The sequence below is a fragment of the Mesoplodon bidens genome (assembly GCF_964165515.1).
Source record: "Mesoplodon bidens genome assembly, chromosome: 1".
Lineage (NCBI taxonomy): Eukaryota > Metazoa > Chordata > Mammalia > Artiodactyla > Ziphiidae > Mesoplodon > Mesoplodon bidens.
This window is the reverse complement of record NC_138176.1, coordinates 221474937-221497105: the sequence shown is the minus strand read 5'-3', so window position 1 is coordinate 221497105 and position 22169 is coordinate 221474937. Positions and strand designations below refer to the sequence as shown.

Below are 22169 nucleotides of genomic sequence, written 5' to 3'. Positions count from 1 at the left end.
GGGTTAGAGTAGGACCACTGGATTAGAGGGCGAGGGAAAGAGTCTGATCTTACTGGTGCTGTTCTAATCTGGCCCTTAGTGCCCTCTGTCATAGCAGGTGTCCACCTTCTATTTCTTTTTCCAGGACAGGTTGGGGAGGGAGTTCTTCAGAGTACCCCTGCAGCTTCCAACCCTCAACACAGCCCTTCAGCCGCTCACTGCTGGAGTCTCTTCACCCTGGAAGGCTGCTATGTAGGGTCTCTCACAATGAATCAAGTTTCATGGCAGTCCTCTGAGGCACCTGCCTGGCCCCTGGGATTGATGGAACCTTGCCCCATCACTGAACTGAAGTATACTTTGCTCAACTGCTTACCTCCGTCCTTGCCCTACCCTTGTGGCCTGTCCTAGGCAGCCTCTCCAGCGTTGCTGTTTCTAGTCAGGGAGCAAGTACCTGTCTCTGGTTCATTACACACCCTCCCTGTCCCCCCAGCGCAGTTCTAGGGAATAGACCGTGATGGTTCCACGAGCGCTCACAGAGTGCACTCTACTCCTGTGGCAGCCTGGCAAGCACTTTCTCCCTCAGTAAACATCCGTCCCCAGTTTGGGAGGCATGGCAGGCACATCAGCTTTCTCCCCTAGAGGAAGAAGAAAAGGTCAAAAAACCCACTACTCCTAGAAATTTCCTTTTATCAATCTCCTCTAGAACGTCTAGGCTTTTCTTATATAGGCTGTATATGAAACGGTCCCTAGCTTAGTTTTCATGTCTTTTTATAAGCTCTGCATTGATATCTCTGGAATATTACTTTAGACTACTGGGATACTTGCCACACATTCTCCTTAGCTTGGAGCATTATTAGAAATTCCGAGACAACCATAAGTGTTCCATTTTAGCATTTTAGTAAGCATTGCTGTATACGTTGGCTGGGGAAACAGGTTACGCAACAGCGAACACTGATCACCAACAGGAAGTTTCATAAGTTAATTTGTAACAGATCATTCACACTCAGTGTAAACAATGGATCTCATTTTTTTTTTTTTTTTAGTGGACTGATGAGGGAAAGAAAAAGAGGGGTGTTGGGCCAGCATTATGAAAACTGTAGATACAGTGTTATGAGGAGAAGACTTGGGTAGGGCCCAACAGTGTCATATATTTGGAGTGCAGTCATTTTATAAGGGGACCATATGTTTATGTAACTCCAGAGCATGGAACATGGTCAGTGCACAGCAGTTATGGAAGGTGAAGGTTTTGGGCTTACTGTCAGGTAGGACTTCATAACATTCAAGGGCATTCAGCAATGGAAGCACTTGATTTCCTGAGTTAGAGAACACTCTGTTGCCATGCTTTTCAGTGTTTTTTTTTTTTTAATTTACCTTTTTATTTCAAATAATTCCAAGTAGGTTATGAAGAAATAAATTTGTTATTGAACTTGCTCAATTTTCCAAAATAATTTAATGAAGACATGCCGTAATATATAATGAAACATTAGTAAAATACCATATTTCAAGTAAAACTGGGCTGATACTAAAAGCAATATATTATCTAAAAATGTACAATATAAAGGAAGCCAATCTACTCAATATTAAAAAACCACCTCAATATGAACTTTTAGCATTGATCAAATTATCCATCAAACATGATTACACCAAGGTATGTACTTTGCACATGGGATTCCTGAGTTAATAATGAAAACATTACTGTGCAGGACATTCAGTTAACATAAGAACTATTCATTCATCCATTCACTTATTCATTCATTCTCTGGCTCAGTAATATTCGTTGAGGGTTTACTACAAGTCAGGTGCTGTTCTAGGCAGTGAAGATACAATTTTGTACAAATTAGACAAAATTCTTGTGATGGAACATTCTAGAGCGAGAATGGGTAATTAAGTTGTTTCTGGCAAAAGAGATAATAAATAAAATGCACTATTTAAAAATCAGAATGGATAAACAACAAGGTCCTACTGTATAGCACAGGGAACTGTATTCAATATCCTCGGATAAACTATAATGGAAAAGAATGTGAAAAAGAATATATATATGTATAACTGAATCACTTTGCTCTACGGCAGAAATTAACACAACTTTGTAAATCAACTATACTTCAATAAAATTTAAAAAGTCTTTAAAAAATAAATAAAAATCAATGAACTCCCTCAGCTGTGGCTTCTAGAAGACAGAGGAGAGGAAACTCATATCCTAAGACAGTCTGGTCATAAAACCTGAGGGGTCCTCCCTTCAGAACAAATTGTCTTTGATGGTTCACATTTGATCCCAGTACATGAAGTTTGTACACAGCCATGTTTGTTTTAATATAAAAATGAAAGTGCATTTTTGGATTATTTTCAAAACCAAACATTCACATGCTACAGATACTTGTGGAAGGTGTCCTCTGTTCATCCTGTGGCTTCTCATACCCCCAGCACACTGATGTATGTTCCAGAGGGTTCTCAACCTCCAGCTTGTCAGGCAGCCAGCAAGAGATATCACTAACGTGCAAAGTAGGGATTGAAATCTTAATTTTATTTAAAAATAAAATATGTATTCCATTTTTAACACAAAGGGGTTTAAAATGCGAACAATAATGGCTCAACATCTTCCTACCCAGATATAGAAATGCAACACGTTTAAAAGAAGAAGACAAACAGGACAAACAGAAGAAAATGAAAAATAAAACTGACCCTTACTCAATTCCTTTCAAACAAATTTAATCATAGTTAAGAGGTTTTTTCTGTGATCCCTTTCAGAAAAAAAAGTGTTTTTTTGTACTTGTCTGTGTATATGTGTGTGTGTGTGTATGTACACATTTACACAATAGGAATGTGATATTATGATTATAATAAGAAATATATATTTGGTCTTTGTCTCAATTCCTGGCACAGAGCTCCTAAAATGATTAGATTTCCTAAGTGAAGAGAGCTGGAAAAAGTGTCTTTTGTTATGCTAAATAGATGACTTTTGGAAAGCCCCTAGCTAACCTGAGGATGGGGCTGGTTGCCAGGGGAACCAATCAGAGATTAGAAGGTTGGACCTCTGGGGAGGGGAGAGGGGCTAGAGATTGAGTTCAGTCACCAATGGCCAATGTTGAAATCAATCATGCTATGTAATGGAGCCTCTATAGAAACCCAAAGGATGGGTTTGGAGAGCTTCTGGGTTGGTGAGCACTGGAGGTGATGATAGAGGCCTGCGATCAGAGGGCATGGAAGCTCCACAGCCTTGCCCCATACCTTGCCCTCTGCATCTCTTCCATCAGGCTGTTCCTGAGTTATAGCCTTTTATGATAAAGTAGTAATCTAGTGAGTAAGCTGAGTTCTGTGAGCTGCTCTAGCAAATTAATCAAACTGGAGGGGACTGGGTTGTGGAACCTCCGATTTATAGTCAGTTGGTCAGAAGCACAGGTGACAGCCTTGACTTTTGATTGACATCTGAAGTGGGGACAGCCTTATGGTTCTGAACCCTTAACCTGGGGAATCGGATACTAGTTGAGGGTAGATAATATCAGAAATGAGTTGAATTGTAGAAAACCCAGCTGGTGGTGGGTGAATTTCATGGTGGTGTGGAGAAACACATACTGAAGGAATTACACACACTGTTTTGAAACTTGCTTTTTTTAATGAAAATATCTTAGCCTGCTTTAATATCAGTATATGCAGGTCATCTTTTTAATGGCTACAGAGTATTCCTTGGTAATTCTAGATTTTATTTAACTAACTCTATTGCTATATAGTGGTAGCAAATTGTAAAATTTTTTTATATTACATTAAGCGTGTGTATATACCTATATAAGAATAGGGAGGTTAAGAGAAGTAAAATACGATGCTGTGAGAGAGATACTTATACTGGGTGAGAGACCAAAGTCTAAATGTCATTTCCACTGCTTGGCTGTGGTGCCAGGTGGCAGATCCAGTCTTCTTTGTCTGCCAATCCTTGGATTCTGCCAAACACATAGAATAATGTAGTTGGAGAAGTAGACTTTGGACATTTCTGGGAATCCTACTTATTTTAGAAATCCAATTAGCAAACATGGAGGTGCTCAGGATGAGCTTCATTAGATTCCTTCCTTAGAAGACTTGAGCCTCTCGTGGGGCAGGGAGGCATGTAGATAGGTCATTCGGTAGTGTGACAAGTGCCAGGGCAGAAGTATGCTCAGGATGTTGTGACAGCAGGTATGAGGACACTCAGGCCACCCAGAAGTATGGATGTATGAGCGTTGACGAGGTGATTGAAAGCTTCTTGGAAGGACAATGCTTAAGCTGAGTCACTAAGGTAAATGGGAGTTCCCTGGCAGGCAGAAGGGCATTCCAGGCCAAGGCGCAAAGAGGTGAGAAACAGCATGATGAGTGTGGAGAATCGCAAGTAGTTTGGTGCTGTCAGAATATAAATTTTGAGGCAATAAATGAGATGGACAGAGACCTGTTCATGGACGGCCTTGTAGTTCATGCTGAAGAGCTGGGAATTCCCCCTTAAGTCAAAAGATACGCTTGTCTTTATATATCAATTAAAAGCTCTCTAAATATTTGTCATCACTTTTTGGAACTCTGGAAAACGTAATGGCTTCCTATGCTGCAATGGCAAAATTGAGCCAGCTGTTAGCTTAATTATCTGTTGTTATTGAGCCCAGGATCCTTGGTTCGGTGTCCCATTTCACATGGTTCTTCAGAGAACCCGGAACCTTAATCAGCCAAGTCACCAATGGTTGCCAGAGCCCACTGCATGGTGAGTGATTTCAAATCCATCACCACTATCAGGAAAATAGCTAAGAAGTTGGCCTGCAGCATCTTTGGATACCTAAGATGTCTCATCACTGTCATCACCATCATTTTATAAAATGCAGGAACATAGCCAATCCACATAAAATATATTGCTTGGGTTTGGGTTAAAAGAGAATAGGATGGAGTGGGAGTATAGTGATATGATCTAATGAGTAGTAGTTAGTACTTATTTTACTTTGACTTCTGAGTCTTTTTGTTTCGAATGTTCCATGTTTGTTTGTTTTTTTAAATGCTAGGCAAAACTATTAGTGATCTAGTATAAGGCTGGTGAAAGGCACTGGAAAGAAACAAATCTGGAAGAGAGGAGCTCAAACAGGAATACCTCATTTCTTTACTAAAAAGAGAGAAACTCGTTCTAAGCACAAAATAGGGTCTAGAAATAAACATTGTTTGTGGCGAAGTACATTTTTATCAAAAGAAAGGCAGTGTTCCCTATCGATCTCCCCACAACTCATTTATTTTTACAGTTTTACTTATTTTTCTCTGCACATAAAACTTTTTCCTGAATCATCCATAATCGGATTCTAGGAAGATGTGTTAAATATGTTGCTACAGTTTACATTTGTCATCTGTGATGTTGTATTTAGCCGAATCTTTTTTTTTTTTTCCTTCACTGCTCCCTGTACAACATGAAATAGCATATGCCATTGTCCCTGTCAGGAAGCAAAGGTTTCCCTGGTCTGTGCCTGTGCCTATGTTTATGCCACAGCGGAGCTGTGGTCCAGTGCCATCTTTTATTGATAAGGCCAGCAAAGGAGAAATCTAATGAAATTATCAAAGCTTTGAATTAATTATGAACTTGAATAGGAGAGCTAAGCTCTCTGGAGCCAAGGATCTCATTACCCATGCATTCTCATTGCATTCTCTTCTGGAGCAGAAGGCATTTTCAGCTACAGCTCTTAGCTTGGCTTTGGACTTTATTCAAACTTGCTAAACTGACATCCTCTTCTTACTACAATGTGGCTGCTAATGTCCATGATGATTAATTTAATTCTGCTCTGGATCCACAGGAGTTGTCAATAGGTTTTCTCTGCCCCACCTTCTGCTTTTTATTATTTTCCTTTCTCTCTCTTTTTTTCATCAAATTGGATATTATACGAGGTTTTATCTTTTGGAAGTCATGTGAGAAGCTTTCAGAATTCAGGTGTAGCTTCATGGACTATAGTGATTGAATTAAAGTTAAGGACTATATTATATCTACTATGTATTCCCGGGACATTTAGGTAAGCTCAAAGTCAAGTATTTCTTCTTTTTTGAACAACAAACAGAAGTTTTTCTTGCCTGTTTCTACTTTAGAATTAATTGTGTAGCAATAACTTCCATGGTCTTAACAGCATTGTTCATATTTCTAATGTGTGTTGTATGGGAACTACAGATCTCACTTTGTGGGTGTAGCTCATAGGTCTTATGCTCCCTGATGGAGAGTACTTAATGTTTGCTTTATAATTCTGGTATTTTTTTTCCCAGTAATATGAATTTTCTTCCTTTCTTTTCTTTTTCTTTTTTTTCTTTTCTTTTCTTTTTTTGGTGAATAAATCAACCTCTGATTGTTTTAAGTCTAGTAGCAAAATCAATAACAACAAGGTTTCAATTTGCTATTGGGGATGATTCTTCAGTACTGTCATATAGGTTCAAAGCATCTTATGGCAAGCCTTTTCTGCTTGCTTTTGAGACCCATTATTTATGGATTCCTAAGCTGTAGCTCATCTATCTTAGTAAACTACAGGCTACTGGCAATTTTTGTAAGCAGTGGCTAACTTTGCTTTACAGAGTCAGTGTTTTAAGGTTTTGAATAGTGGGGGATGGGAGAATGATAGTCTTTGCTTTCCCTTTTCCTATTTACTTTAAGTGAGTTTTTTCCCCCCATTTATTTTCTCTATAGGCAGCTGCAATATTTAATTCAGCCTTTGGAAGTTTTTTGGTAAGTAAACATGGTTTAATTTGTCTTTTATAACTTTTGTTGTGATGTTTGTATGAAATATTTAGTGAAAATTGGACTTTTTTTTACTATTTGGTTAAATATAAAAGTTCTTGAATCCTGCCATATACCATTATCCATACCCTAAAGAAAATTAATAAATAAAGGAAATGTTCTCTTATAATTTAGAGGCTTGGGTTTAATATTCCATTTAATGGATTCAAGGAATCAATTAAAACACTATGTGTCTCCTTATAGAGGTATGTCAATATATTGATCATTTAATGAGGTCTTCTAGATTATTATTATTTTGTGTCATGGGACTGAGGATTTTGAAAAAGGAAACATGACCCAGCTGGTCAGAAAGGGAATGCTAATTTACTTGTTGACATGTCATTTATTTTGTACATTTCACTTTTAAAGAAGCTACTGTCTTAGATACTTCTGAGAAATCTATGTGAAAAAAAATTTGAAATGAAATAACTAATGAGTAATTTGCAAGAAAATACAATATTTTTTGACATGTGAACTATCAATTGTATATAAAAAGATTAAAAATAGTTCATCTTTCATAAGTAGAACAAATATAATTATAAGGACAATATTATTTTAGCATTTTTTAATCATTATCTTTTAAACAGATGATATAAACAAAGACTTGGTTTGTGTTATGAAAAAATGAGAAAGAAACTGAGTTTTCTGTCAACTGAATATTTTATTTATACCCTCCCTAAAACTTTGCTAAATTGATGAAAACAAATTAGAATATTGTATTTTTAGATATATAACTCATTAACAGATATGTGGTTACAGTGCTTTACAAAAAATTGAGAATGAAATCAGCGAGGTATATAAGCTGGTTCATGAGTCTAGGCAAAATATCAATTACTTCTGTTTAAAATGCTCTTTATGTCACTTATTATTGTATGTATTTAAATATACTTGAAACTTTAAAACATATTGTTACATAGTGTTAACTCTGTATAGTCCTATATAGCTTTTAATGTCCCAGTGTTACAGAGCTTTTAAGGATGTAGCTTCTGCAAAATACATGCTTAGATTCTATCTTATTTTTAAATAAGTAGTAATATTATTCCCGATGGTGTATTATTATTATTGGGTTTTAGAAGAGAGGTAATAGAGTCCCTTTAATGCAAATGATCTCTTCAGCTACTTATTTTAGACTCAGTGATATTTTCTTGTCATTATTTCACATATCCAAGTATTATTTTCTATATGTTGTCACATTGACAAAATAATATCTGTAAGATATGTTCTTGCTGGAAGACAGTTTTTTTACATGGTTTGGATTTGTATACATCCACTGTCGAAACATGGTTTCCTAAGCTGTATCTCCTACTCTTTAAAATGTCTGGTGTAATTGAGAAAATAACTTTGAGGCAATTGTCTGAGTAACTAAAGCAAAGTATAGTCCTTTAGCTGGAGGACAAGCTCACTAAGTACAGTTTGAGCTTTGCACTGACTGACTGTATGAACAATAAATGTATCATGTTATTTGTTCTACCAGGCCCAATTCTTTGATAAGATCCAGTGAAGTCAAACATGTTCTAGGGATTCTTTCGGATTTTTGTTATGCCCTTTCACTTTTAAAACGTTATGCATTCTCCTTAGTCTTTTGCTCTTTTTCCTCTCTTCACCTTTTTTTCTTACATTAATGAGTCAATCGAAATTATTTATTGATTTCCTGCACACAGAGGTGGTTTGCTAATAGCTGTAGAGGCGCAAAAAAGTACAACACGGTCCCACTCTGCTGTGGAGATAACACATAGAAAAAGAAATACAATGTAAAAGCTAACAAATCAAACAAAAGATGTTACTAGGCGATGTATGATTGTCAGATATGAACTCTGGGTTGAAAAGTCGGACAGAAACAATTTCGCTGTTGGGCCTTGAAGTGTGATAGGACTTAGCTAGTCGAGAAGAGAGGAGAGGAAAAAGGCGTGAACAGTGGCAGAGAGGTAGAAGCGTCTTCCATTGTTTCCCCTTCCCCTTCCTTTCCCTCCTTTTTCTTTCCCAAAGCTGAAAATTACCAGAAGGGGTTGAGAATAAAAATTATGATTGGAAATGTTTTGCTCCAATGTTGTAAGAGAAACAATTTTATTTATTTTTCTTCCCTCTCCACCATAGTTACAACAAACCTTGGATTATGAACTATGTGCAAGTCTCAACTAAATCAGTTAGAATTAGGCTCAGCTTACTTACCAGGAAAAAAAATAGTGGCTTGGACAAACGTAAATGTTTATTTCTCTATTATGTAAAATCTGGAAGGAGGCTGTCATGGGAGCTTCATGGTCTCATTGTATACAGAGACACCCATCTTTCTCCTGCACCATCCACAGCACACAGCTGCCTTCATCAATGTTACCTTATGGTCCAAGATAGCTGCTGGAGCTCCAGCCAAAAAGAAACCTGGATAACAAGGTCTTTACCTTGGGAAAGCACAAAAGAGCTCCCCTAAAAGTTAAGTCTGCTTTCTTTAGACAGCATTCCTGGAACTCCAACACCATACTTGCAGTAATATCTTATTGCATAACTTAGTCATATGATCCTACCTAGCCACTGGAGAGGCTGGGACATGTGGCAATTTTGTAAGAGCTATAAACTGAATTTCTGTAATTAAGGAAGAAGAGAATGTATAAGAGGCAGCTAGTGCTTTGTGCAAAAGAGCAGTGTATAGCATTTGTCAAGAGTTTGAAGAAAGAGATTAAGCTTAGTTGAATGACATGAGAAGGCTTCAGGGAGAAGTTGGTGCTTGAGTTGGGCTTGGGTAAAAGGACTTATTTTAGAGGAGGAAAATTCCAAACTATAACCTTCATGTTTTATTTTGTTATTCCTAAAGGGTGGTACTTGTTAAGAGTTATTTTTTTTTTGAATTTCCTTTATAAATGAAAAATATTCACCTATCCTTAAAATTTAGGATTATTGGTAGTAGGATGGTTTCTAGAGTCAGACTGGATTTAAATCCTTACTTCACTGAATACTATTCTAACCACAAAACCTTCCATATATATAAAATGGGGTAATGATAGTACCTAAACTATACAGTTGAGGTAAGGATTAAATGGGATAATCTATAAAAAATGCTTGAATGATGTAGTAGAAATAACTGGTCTAGGTTTTCTCCAAGTTCTACCATGAATTTTTTGTGCATGACCATGGACATTCATAAAATGAAGAAACTGGTTATCTGTGACTAAGCCCTATAATTCTAAGATACACTGATTCAATGATTATTCTCTGGTTATGAGTGACCATTTCTTTTGTATTTAAAGCATGGAGTGTGAAAAGGCTATTTATTTTGGATTACATTAAAACTTTGAATGAAGGCCTTTTACTAGAAAAATTTTTGAAGAAAGAACTATTTGGGCCTTCTTGTTGATTTTCAGACATCTGGGTATACCAAATAAACTACTGTACATATTTATTAGCTAGTTTAATAATGTCCCAGGTCTAATTAAAACAGTGTTTTTAAGAACTAATTGTCACAGAAAACTTTTTTAAATGTAGCTAGGCTGATAATAACTAATGATAGTTGAATTCAATTTACATAAATTTCAGGCCAAGAAAATATTTTAAAATTATGTCACAGAGGATTGCTTTAAGTTAAGAAGTTAATGTTATTATCTCCTCCTCTCATTTAAATTGTTTGGTTTATAATAATTGTGGAGCATAATAAGTGTTTTGAGATTTCCCTCTTGATGAAATTTTAATAAAATTTGATAGTCAACCACCCTGAATAATGAAAATGTTATCAAAATTTATATGTATATCTGTTTTTTCTATGTAAAACCATGTATTTCAAGTTCAACCATTTCATATGTTGCTTCCTCATCAAAAGAAAGATTTTTTAAAAATCGATTTAGATATTGGCAACTTTTTGAAAAATTCCAATTGAAAAATCATTTCTTTAACTTAAAAAGATTCAACTATGTTGGAAAAAAATTGATCACGTGATTTGTTAGACCCTGAGCATTTTTGGTTTGGAGGCTAAATTCAGTGTTTCCATGTCCTCAAGAATTATAAGTTAAAGTTTAATAGGAGAAAGTAGAATTTTTTCTTTTTAGATTCCTTAGCCTATTTTATTATTTTTGGTAATTCCTAATCTTAAAGGGAAACCCTAGTGAGTAACAAAGTCGATATGTCAAACTGAGTTTCAAATAACCATGTTATACGGCATTATAGCAATTCATGGCAACATTAATGTAAGGAGTTCTGAAACAGCAGCAAAGAATTCTAAGCAAAGTTAAATCATTTTTGTGAATTGATAACACCTAGTCTAAAAAAGATCTTTAAGAGTCACTGTTTACTTTCTAAATCTCCTCATTTAAAGTATCAAGAAATGGGTTTCTTCTACATAATTCTCCTTTAAAATAGTCATTGCCAGAACCAGCAGAAACTATTCTAAGATGAATAATTTTATTTTTTTTTATGCCAGACCAAGGGTTAAAAGAAACTCCTTACCTTGAGCTGAAGAACTAGCCAGCACATATTTTTCTTCCCTTACCTAGCTGTTCTGTCTTCCTTCTTTGCTTTGGCTGATCCTCCATTACTACCCATCTTTGTAGAAAGATTTAATAGTTAACTGATGCTGAAAGAAAATAGTTGCTGAAAGAAAAGAAGTCTCAAACACAAATGCCATGTTTTAATAACTTGGGATATATGTTTATCACTTTCTTTATTCTTCCTTTCTTGTAAATACAAAAATGTGCTCAGCCATACTCAGAACGGTTAGAGAGGAAGCACATTAACTTTGTAACTTGTTTGATTGCTGTGCAACACTTTTTTTAAAAATCAGATCAAGAATCTCAAATATTAATGAAGAAGGTTAAGGGTGGTACCATACAAGGTTTAATTGTTAATTTGGGTTTCCTTTCATCTAAATCTAGGATGTCAGTTTTTAATTCAGTTTATGTTTATGGAATACTCATTTTGTGCAATACTGAAAACTATGCCAATTTTTTTCCTTAATTTGTTTAAAATCTTAACCAACCCGTATTATTCAGTTGAGATCTTTGTTTCCCCTCAAAAGTTCATGACTTGTTTAAAATACAGGTTTTTATTTTCATTAAGCTCAAACACCAGAACAAACAACTGAATTTTTGAGCAATATTCAGTATTATCTTACAGGATGTTATTTCTTACATTTATCCTTTCATTGCTAAGGACTCAATAAACCCAGGATTTTAAATAACCCATCCTGGGCTTTAAAGTAACTTTTGAACTATGTTTGGACAAAAGGAAGTTAGTTTCTACCTTTATAAAGCAGAATCCATCATCATTCTATGCCTTTCATTTGTTCACCTCTTTGGGCAAATGGACACCATGAAAGCTGGATTGCTGAGAACAGACTACTTTCTCTTTAAAAAATGCCATTGGGTCAATTAGCAGTATGGCACAAAATAGGAAAATAGCATATAAAATTAACACACATATGCTCAGAGTCAATTAGATTCAAGGCACTTTTCCAGATACTGAAGCAAATGCACAATACATAAATATGTGAAAAAAATAAGTAACAGTAAAAGAATTAAGAGGACAGGAATTGCCTTGAAGGCAGTGTCTTCCAAATTTCAGGCACCTTTATGACTTTTGCCATGTCAGCATATTATTTGTATTATTAAGTTAAATAAAACTCACTTTTAAAATTTAACTTTATTTTAAAGTGAAACTCTACATCAGCATGTCAAATAAAAACCAATCTTGTCATGAAGAGAAGGTAACTGAAGTTAAATCAAATAGGAAAAAGCTATTATTAATTTGTACTCTGCTGCCTACACAAGGCTCTGAGTCCATGCCTACCCTCCTTTTGATAAGAAGTGGAATTAGCATCAGTACCTAACCAAGAACTGTCTCTTCCTGCAATCTGAAGGACTGAAAAAGATTTTTTGTAAAGAGAGTAAGTTTTATTACTAATTCTCTGTCTCTGTGTCGTTTGCTTTGACTTCCACTTTGGGCTTCACTGTCCTTAGGCTCTGGGAAGCACCGTTCTCTAGGGTCATTTCTCAAATCATTTCAGCAAAGAGATGAAATAAAACCATTTGGGGAGGTCAAATGAGGAAACCCCCAGAATCAGGGACTCTGGCAACATGAATATGTTCGTGTTTCTTTCATTAGAATATTTTCTACCTAACACTTGTCCAGAAAAGCAGTATGCATGTGTGCCAAACATGTTTGTAGACGTAAAAGTATGCAATATTGCTTGAGTAAGGAAAACCCCGTGATAGTTGCATTTGGATTCATTTCTCAGACAAGTTCTTATCTGAAGTACAATCACTGTAAATAAAAAAATGGTCTTCGTTACTTCATAAAAATGTATAGAATCCTTACCTACTCCATTATAGCAGCATAATGCTCTATGCCGTCTGACAGGACTTGTGTAGCAAGTAAATGCATTAGTCACAGTGACCATTTTTCTTGCAAATTTGTGACATAGATTTAATTATAGGAATGACCGGCAACTTACAAATCTAATTTTGGTGGAGGCTGAGGCAACTTTTTTTTTTATTTTAATAATGATGGATTTTTTAAAAAGCAATGATTTCATTACCATTTAAAGAAATCTACTGGTGTAGAACTAGCCAATTGACTGAAATTATTTTATTACCCTTTAACATATGCCATGTACTTTCATTTTTATTTTTATTAATTTTTAAAATGTCATCATTCCCAAACTGGAAAAGTACTTGCTCCTATACCGATTTAGGTAAAAATAAAGAAATATAAATTTGGGGGGCGGGGTGCAGGATATTTGTAAAGGGCCTCCTAAGAAACACAATCCTAGTAGTTGGTTAAAAGCAAGACTATTTCCTTAATTTGAATCCAACCTAACTACAGAATTTCTTAGTCTATGGCCTTTAGTAGGAGATACCCACTAACTGCTAAATGATGATAATGTGTTAGATAGTTCTCATTTCTCTGTTTCTGTTTCTCCAAACTAAAAATTTACCATGATTAACTCAGTTATTAAGCTAATATTTGGGTGATCTGGGGATAATAGTGTGGTGAGCCAAACAATTGAGTTTCATGTCTTCATCTGCATTAGTGATTCTTAAGGTGAGAATATCAAGTCCCATGGTGGGGGGAAGGGAGGAGGTAATCATTTTCCATTCTCAATATACCTCATTGATTCAGACCGAACTGCCATTCCAAAATAAATCTGGGCATGGGAAAAGAAGCAGGAGGGCATCTGAGCATGCATAAACTGTTTAAACTTGTGGATTCTACCAACCAGAAAGAACCTTCCCTTTAATTACTGGTCTTTAGGAAGAAAGCAAAGTTAGACATCTAAACTCTATTGTGGACTCAGGTTTTCAAGTAAACACTTAGCACTTCTAAAAAACAATGGTCTGTGTTATTGGAAATGGCAGATTGTAGTTTGAAATTAAGAAATCAAACTTTTTTTTTAAGCTCAATTCATTGTGTATCATTGTTTGCCCTTATATCAATTTTATTAATTAAACATTTGTAGACTTCCTCTAGGAAGTAACCTACTATGTGCTGGGCTCTGGGCTAGGTTTTAGAGCTAACTAACTAAATTTACGTTAGGTTTTAGAGCTAACTAACTAAATATGTATATATATATATGTATGTATATGAGGTCTTGGCTTCAAGGCATATAAAATTCCTGGATTTTAAATGTCATTTTTCACAGTGTGATTACGCAGGCAACCTGATTCTTAATTACCCCTAAATGATTTGCTCTCACAGAGTTTGAGGACCACTTATTCTGACTATATAACTTCAAGTAAAGCAGAAGATTAGCATCTCCAATTATTAAAATAAAACTCTTTCATTTTTATTGAAATTCCAAAGAAAACTGAATTTTAAGTTTATGTGTCTACCAATATAGATGTTTTAAAAAGCAGCTTATCAGATACTAGATTCAGTTTGTAAGTATATCAAAAGCTGACTTAGAAAAGTACCTTAAGATATATAACTTATTCTGTGGGAACATTGTGTTAAAAATTAACTTTTTTAAAGCTATTTTAATTGTAGTATAGTCAGCCCTCTGTATCCTTAGGTTCCACATCAAGAATTCAACCAGCTGAGCTCAAAAATATTCAGGAAAAAAAAAAAAAGATTCCAGGAAGTTCCAAAAAGGAAAACTTGAACTTGCTGCAACTATTTACGTAGCATTTACCTTTTATCAGGTATTATATGTAATCTAGAGATGATTTAAAGTATATGGGAGGATGTGCATAGGTTATATGCAAATACTACATTATTTTATATAAGGGACTTGAGTGTCTGTAGAGTTTAGCATCTGTGGGGTTCCTAGAACCAATTCCCTGCAGATACTGAGGGACACCTGCATATGTTTAATATCATATGAAATCACCAAATTGTTTTCCAAAGTGGCTGCACCTTTTAACATTTCTATCAGGAATGTTTGAGGAATCTAGTTGCTCCATATCCTGGCCAGTCCTTGGTATTAGCAGTACTTTTTATTTTAGCCATTCTAATAGGTGTTTAGTGATACATCATCATATCTTTAACTTCTAGTTCCCTAATGGCGAATGATGTTGGACATCTTTTTTTGTGCTTATTTGCCACCTGTGTATCTTCTTGGGGGTGTCTGTTCAAATCTCTTGTCTATTTTTTAATGGGGTTGTTTCCTTATAATTGGATTGTAAATTTCTAAATATGTTTGAACACTAGTCATTTATCAAATATGTATTTTGCATGTGTTTTCTCCCAGTCTGTGGCTTGTCTTCTCATTTTCTTAATGGTGTCTTTTGAAGAGCAGAAGTTTTAAATTTTGATTAAATCCATTTTTTTTTATTTTATGGCTCTTGGTTTTTGTGTCCTCTAAGAAATTCTTGTTTAATCCAAAATCACAAGATTCTTTATGTTTTCTTCCAGATGTTTTAAAGTTTTTGTTTTTATATTTAAGTCTGTGATCCATTTTGAGTTAATGTTTGTACATGATGCCTTATACGAGTTGGGATTCATTATTTTGCATATAATTGTAGAAGTTTAAAGTTTTTATGTCTGTCAAATGTATCCATATTTCCCTTTATGGATTTTTCCATAGTCTTTATACTTATAAAGCCTTTCCCTAATCACAGTATCAGATAAAATTTCACATGTATTTTCTTTTAGCTTTACAGACAAAATGCATACATAATGTATGTTTAAAAGTAAAGCCTGTCATATAGGAGTTAACAAATACAAATAACAGTTTGAAAGTACTTCACCTGATTAAGGTACCATTGGATAAAGAAGTCAGTTTCTGTTGTTGATGGCCCAACTGTTGTTTTTTGTTTTCCTTTCATGTAAGTCCATCTTTGTAGTGATACTCTCATATCTACATAGTGACATATATGCTTGTCCCTGAAAATAATTGGATAAGTATTCATGACTGTTAAAAATGGTTTCTCTATCTTAGGATATTACCCATGATATTAATATAATTACCTAAGATAAAATTATTCGTTTGAAGTATAAAATGGAGATGTACATAGAATAGTGATTGAAAATTATAGAAACCTCATTTTGATCTCTATCAATTTAATTTGCAAATATTCACACAAACTAACAGTAAAATGTTTCTACTTGGAGGATTGTTGAGTAAGGTGAATAGCTCTCTTAGTTTCAGAGTTTCAAATAATAGAGGACTTGTAAAAAATAAAATATGATTTTAAAAACCCTGATCAATTTGATTTTAACTTTTATAATTGAACAAACTGTACTGGTCAGGGGAAAGAAACTTTTCATGATGAGAACATGGTATCTTGGAAATTAAAGTCAAAGCATCACAGCTCTCCAGGCTCATGAGATGAACATTGATTCATATTTTACATGTCCACTGATGGTTGTACTCCGAGTATGCAGTTTGTACATTTTCTTTCTCTTTTGACAGAACCACATACGTGTTTACTTTTCCTGGGTAGCTTTTTCTGTGATGTTTCTAATAAGTAGAGTAATTAAATTTAAAATGTCCACTGTGTTTATAGTTTTACTGTAACAGTGCTTGGTCTAGTGGTCAGTATTTGTGGTTTAGTTTTTCATTATTCAGGCAACTCTCTTAAAAGTAGTTATTTTCAAAGTGTTCCTACGTTTTCACTTGAAAGCTTATGATATTCTTTTTATCCATTTATTTAGGAAGGATAATGTTTATTAATATTATTGTGCTTTTGGTTATTCTCAAGAACCAAAGTGGTGCATCCTATATTCTTTCTCACCATCCTATATGTTATTGTAAGATAAACTATCTTCACATACTACTTTTATATGTTACTCCTATGCCTCAATGCCTTCAGTGGCTCTTTATTGCCCACCACCCAGTTGGCCATTCTGGAGTCTTCTCAGTGCAACCCCATCCCCTCTCTCTCCAGCATCCTTCTTACATTCACATTTTAACTGTTGATTTACTCTTTACTCCCTTTCCCCCAACACTTGGGGCTCCCACCTCTTTGCTTATACTATTCCCATCCTTTCCATATCCTATCCATCTCTCAAAAGCCTGTCTGCACCTTCAAGCAAGTTCTCCAGCTTTTCTTTTATGGTTATTTAGCTCTTGGGATGACTTTCCATCTAGATTGCAACTGCTTGATATAGTTAGCTTAAAATTCTAATCTTGTCTCCCACCTCTGGCTCCTCCTGTGATCTTGCCCTTATCATTTTTTTCTAAAATACATATCTTCTAACATTATATATTTATTATTTTTATTGTCTGTCTCTCCTTATTCCAATAAATGCTCCATGAAGGTGGGTATTTTTCTTCTGGGTGGTTTGGTTCACTGCACTATCCACAGCACATGTAGTATCTGGCACATGGTCAGCACACAAAAAAATATTTGTTAAATGAATAAGTAGGTTCAGTGAATGTTATTTTAACCTCTCTTCTTCATGTATCTAAGATTATAAAATATCTTATGTATAATATGCACTTAAAATGCATGCTAATTATATGTTAAATTAGTTTGACAAAAATCCCAATATTACTTTAATTAGTTATCCACCAAATTTTTCTTACTTATGTTAAAGTGATTTTAAATCATAAACTTTTAGTTTCAATAAAACATATGCTATAAAAAAAGAAAAAGAAATGCTATAGCCATAGAAATTCATATTGTTTTATATTTACGGTATTGATTTGGAATGAGGATGCAAACTCATTCCCACATCTAAATTTGACATTGGGTGATTTGTAAGATTTTCTTATAATAACTCCCTGTGAGTAGATTAGGGCAGATCGTTTCTATGTAATAGATTACCAACCCATTTGCTATTATGATTCAAATAATTTATCTTAAATATCAGAAAGTTTTCCATGAAAAATTGCTACGTTTGATTACTACATATATATTTATAAAGAGCTGGATATTTGTAAATAAGGGGCTATAATAAGTGAGTTCATTTTAAAGAATTGTTGCACTGTTGGTATTCAGGAAAAGGATTATATCGTTAAAGTTATCCTTTCACAACTTGTGAAATATATAATTAAATTGACAATTGAAAGCCAAATTTCTAGACAATGCTGAAAAAGAAATTGTACAGTATCCTAGAGAAGAAGTAAAAATGAAAGTAAGTCTGAAAAATAGAAGAACCAATTCAATGGTGTATAAAAACGAGGTCAAATCCATGACTGAGAGGCATTAGAAGTACTTAGGAAATACAAATGACCAAAAAAAGAAAAAGAAAGAAAGAAAGAGAAGCCAAGGTGATAATGAGGAGGCAGATAGCTTGAACTGGCAATATGATATGACAGCAAGTGAAAGCTAATGCAGTTCCTTCTTTAGAAGCATCATGTTACAGCCGTCTGCACTTGAGTTTGGTAGGTTCATGATTCAGAATATTACTTTGATGTTGGTCTTATTATCTTGTCAGAGGTTAAAATTTGTTAAGTGAGATACAGAAAATAATGAAGATGTGACTTTAGCTAGCAGAGCTTTGGAGAGTCTGAAATACCTCTATATAATGGAATAAAGAAGAGAGAATTTTAAGATACTGAAGGAAGCAATGTATGGTTAATCAGGCATGATTTTTTTCACGGAAGAGTTGGTTGCATTTTCTTACGATAACCTAACAAATACCTTTGTGCCATTTATATTTGTTATAACAGCCTAATAAGCCATTCAGAATTCCTTATCAGTAACTGCTGAGGTATACAAATTTGGAGCAGGACAGCTTTTCAATCTTTTTCAATAACTAAAGCAATAGGAAAGGTTATTTCTTCTTTACTGCCCCCCACCAAAGAAAGTAGACTTACGTGTTACTTCCTTTTCTTCATTTACTTCTACTTCTTTAAACTAAAGAGGAAAAAATGAGTAGAAATAATGGAAAATATTAGAGAAATGTATGTGGAGGCTTCCTGCCTTTTGCCCTTTAATTCATAGATATTTTCCCTCAAAGATGGTTGAATCCTGATTCTGTATCATTAAATGTCTCTATAGAATTTTGGATCCATATCTCATGTAGTTTCAAGCTAAACAACTGTTGAAGTCAAAACGTTAAATTTCCAACTCTTAAAAAAATTGAATAAAAACTCCCACCAGTGCAGACAAGTGGTCTTAAAAAAAAGGCTTAAATGTGTAACAGTAGAAAATATCTACATTAGGAAGAATGCTTCCTCTTAGAGTGCTTTTTTTTTTTTTTTGTATGAAGCTTCAAGATATATTTGAAAAGCAGCATCAAGATCTCCCTAAGGAGCAATCTCAACAATCGTTAGTCTTGAAATGAATCTTCCATTATGTCTGGCTTTTTTCCCCAAATTTTATCAACCTGATGCCACAATCACTAAGGGTTTTCTAGTGACAAAAATATCATAAACTAATGGAAATCTAAAGTAGCATTGTGCATCGCTGTCTTAGATTTTCTAGATGTTGTTAGCCTTTCATTTCTACATGGGAACTATATGTAGTGAGTCACCTAACATATATGTTTTGATATGTGTTATAAAAATACAAACAAACTAGAAGGGGAAGTTTTTCTCCTTTAAGAAGTTGGGTGCCATATAGTCTTAAAGGAAGTTTTTCTTTCTCTGCTGGAAATCACTCTTGTTGCTTCAAAGATCTGAGACCTCTTTTCTTGGGTTAAGCCTTTTCTTGGCATGATGTCACCCTTAAGCAGAATCATTTCCAGTAACATTACTGTTTTTTTCTTTGTCTATTTGAATCATCCACTTTTAAGATACTGAGCTCCTCATTGCCAGAGCTCTAAGGGACACATACTTTGTAAATTTACTATGGTTCTGTTTCAGAAACTGATTTTGTGTCTCCAGCTCACAGGGATGGACTCACATTAATCGTACTCATAGATAATGATATTTCAAGCAGATTGCCAGTTTATTAATTGAGAGTGGGAAAGATAATTATGAGAAGCTCTTAGACACTTGGGTTGATGCCTTCTCTCCTCATGGCTAAATTCACATGAGAAGATATTTTAATAAGAATTTTACTTAAAAAAATAAAAAGGAAGTTTACTTGGTGGGACTGGAATTAGAGGAAGGAGAGATAGGGAGATAATTCCCAAGTTTGATTCTATCAGGCTGTTGTAAGTGAATGTGTCTGGCTCCACAACGAGGGTTATGTTGCCCTTGGAAACAGGTCCATCATTTGGATCAGGGATCTTCTTTCCTAGATGGTGCTTAGGTATGTGTTCTTAAAAATTACTTTAAGGTACTTTCACTGCTTTCATTGCTGACTAGTTTCCCTTTTTATAGACTTACCATACCTTAAAGTGAAATCTTGCTGACATTGAAACCATTCTAATGTTTTAGAGTGATTTTGCATGCCTTTGCTGTAAAGGCATTTCCTTTATTACCAAGTTCAAAGAGGGAAGAAATACAAATATAAAATCCCATTTTGTATCATCTATGCTTAAACTGACCTATAAGGTAGCTACAAGCTACATGCAGCTATTTAAAACTTAATTAGTTAAAATTAAACAAAATTAAACATTCAGTTCCCCAGTCACACATTTCAGGGATTCAGTAACCACATGTGACTGCTGGTTACTGTAATGAACAGTGCAGGATGCTGAACATTTTCATCGTTGCAGAAAGTTCTATTGGACAACACCGAAGAGATGTTTAATTGACAAAATAGTTTGCATTATCTATTTTAATATAATTTGGTGTCTGATATCTTTATATGTCTTCATTTTGTATACATATTTCAGATATAGTCCAACTTACTATTCCGATCTTCTTTAGTGAATTTGAAGTCGATCAACAGGGATTTTGTTGTTGTTAAGATAATTGTTGGTTATGTATCCAGCACTTAACTACTCTATTTATTAACAAGTGCTCATGAATTTCATTTGCAATTCTCCTACAGTTACTGAGAGGACTGTTTACATTGGAGTATTGGAAAAAACTCCAGTGCACAGCCAAAACATTTTTAAATGGTTATATTATAATTTTCATAATTTTGACTTGTAATGGTAGATTTCTTTCTTTTTCTAACACTTTGCTATTTTGATAAATGAATAAAGCTCATTCAGAAATGCTGACAGTGCCAGGAAAATAAACGTGTAAGAGATATCCTTTGGAAAATAGTACAATGTTGTAGCTAGAGGGGCCTGAAAGTCAATCCATTTTCAAAGTCTGAATATGATTTTATTTTTAATTTGTGTGCCTTCCTCTGCATTTAACAACTGTTCTCATGGGATTCTTAGAATTTTTTAAAATCTGCTTTACCCTTGAACATTTGAAAGATCATACTCAGTAAGACTGGTCTTTCTTACATGGTAGTTTAACGAGGTCAGTGATTTTCGAACATTTGGATTTCTTGATCAGTAAAATTTCAAAAGAAATTTTGGGGAGTGCCCGGTGTCTTTAATTCTTTATTTTGCCAAATAAGAACTACCATTTATTATCATTTTCAATCCATGGAAGAATGGACTTTTTTTTTTTTTTTTTTTTTTTTTGCGGTACGCGGGCTTCTCACTGTTGTGGCCTCTCCCGTTGTGGAGCACAGGCTCCGGACGCGCAGGCTCAGCGGCCATGGCTCATGGGCCCAACTGCTCCGTGGCATGTGGGATCTTCCCAGACCGGGGCATGAACCCATGTCCCCTGCATCGGCAGGTGGAGTCTCAACCACTGCGCCACCAGGGAAGCCCCAAGAATGGACATTTAAACATAAAACCTGAAAGGATGTATTTCAGACATCCTTGAATAAATTTAGCTTTACTTATTTTTCCCATCTGTTCTTTTAGAGATTCTGACTAGTCACATGCCTAAGCTCTTCACTGTTAAAATTACCAACCTTTGTTGGTTTTCTTCTTTTTTTTATATATATATTTTTACCACCTCTATTTGCTATTTTGAATTATAATTTTGATATAGGTTCTATGCTATTAGTTAGGCAAAGACTGTCTCTATTCAAGGAAATCCTATAATATAATCAGGCCAGTCAGAACATTTAATAAGTGGTAATAATTTATCAAAAAGTTATTTAAGTCTCAACCATGGCAACTATTAACCAAATTTTCATTTGTCTGAGTTATACTCTAAGTTTGTCCAAGTTATAGTCTG

At 34.7% G+C, this 22169-nt stretch overlaps 1 protein-coding gene across 6 annotated transcripts in view; it reads left to right on the top strand.

Annotated features, from left to right (window-relative positions):
- Positions 1-22169, top strand: part of SLC10A7 (solute carrier family 10 member 7) — a 256930-nt gene that overhangs the window by 71305 nt on the left and 163456 nt on the right. For 4 of the 6 annotated variants that reach the window (XM_081225974.1, XM_081225973.1, XM_081225971.1 and 1 more), the window contains exon 5: positions 6632-6670. The exons of the other annotated variants lie outside the window; for them this stretch is intronic. In XM_081225974.1, the coding sequence (XP_081082100.1) occupies positions 6632-6670 (39 nt within the window). The remainder of the gene's footprint in view (positions 1-6631; positions 6671-22169) is intronic. 6 annotated transcript variants of the gene reach the window in all.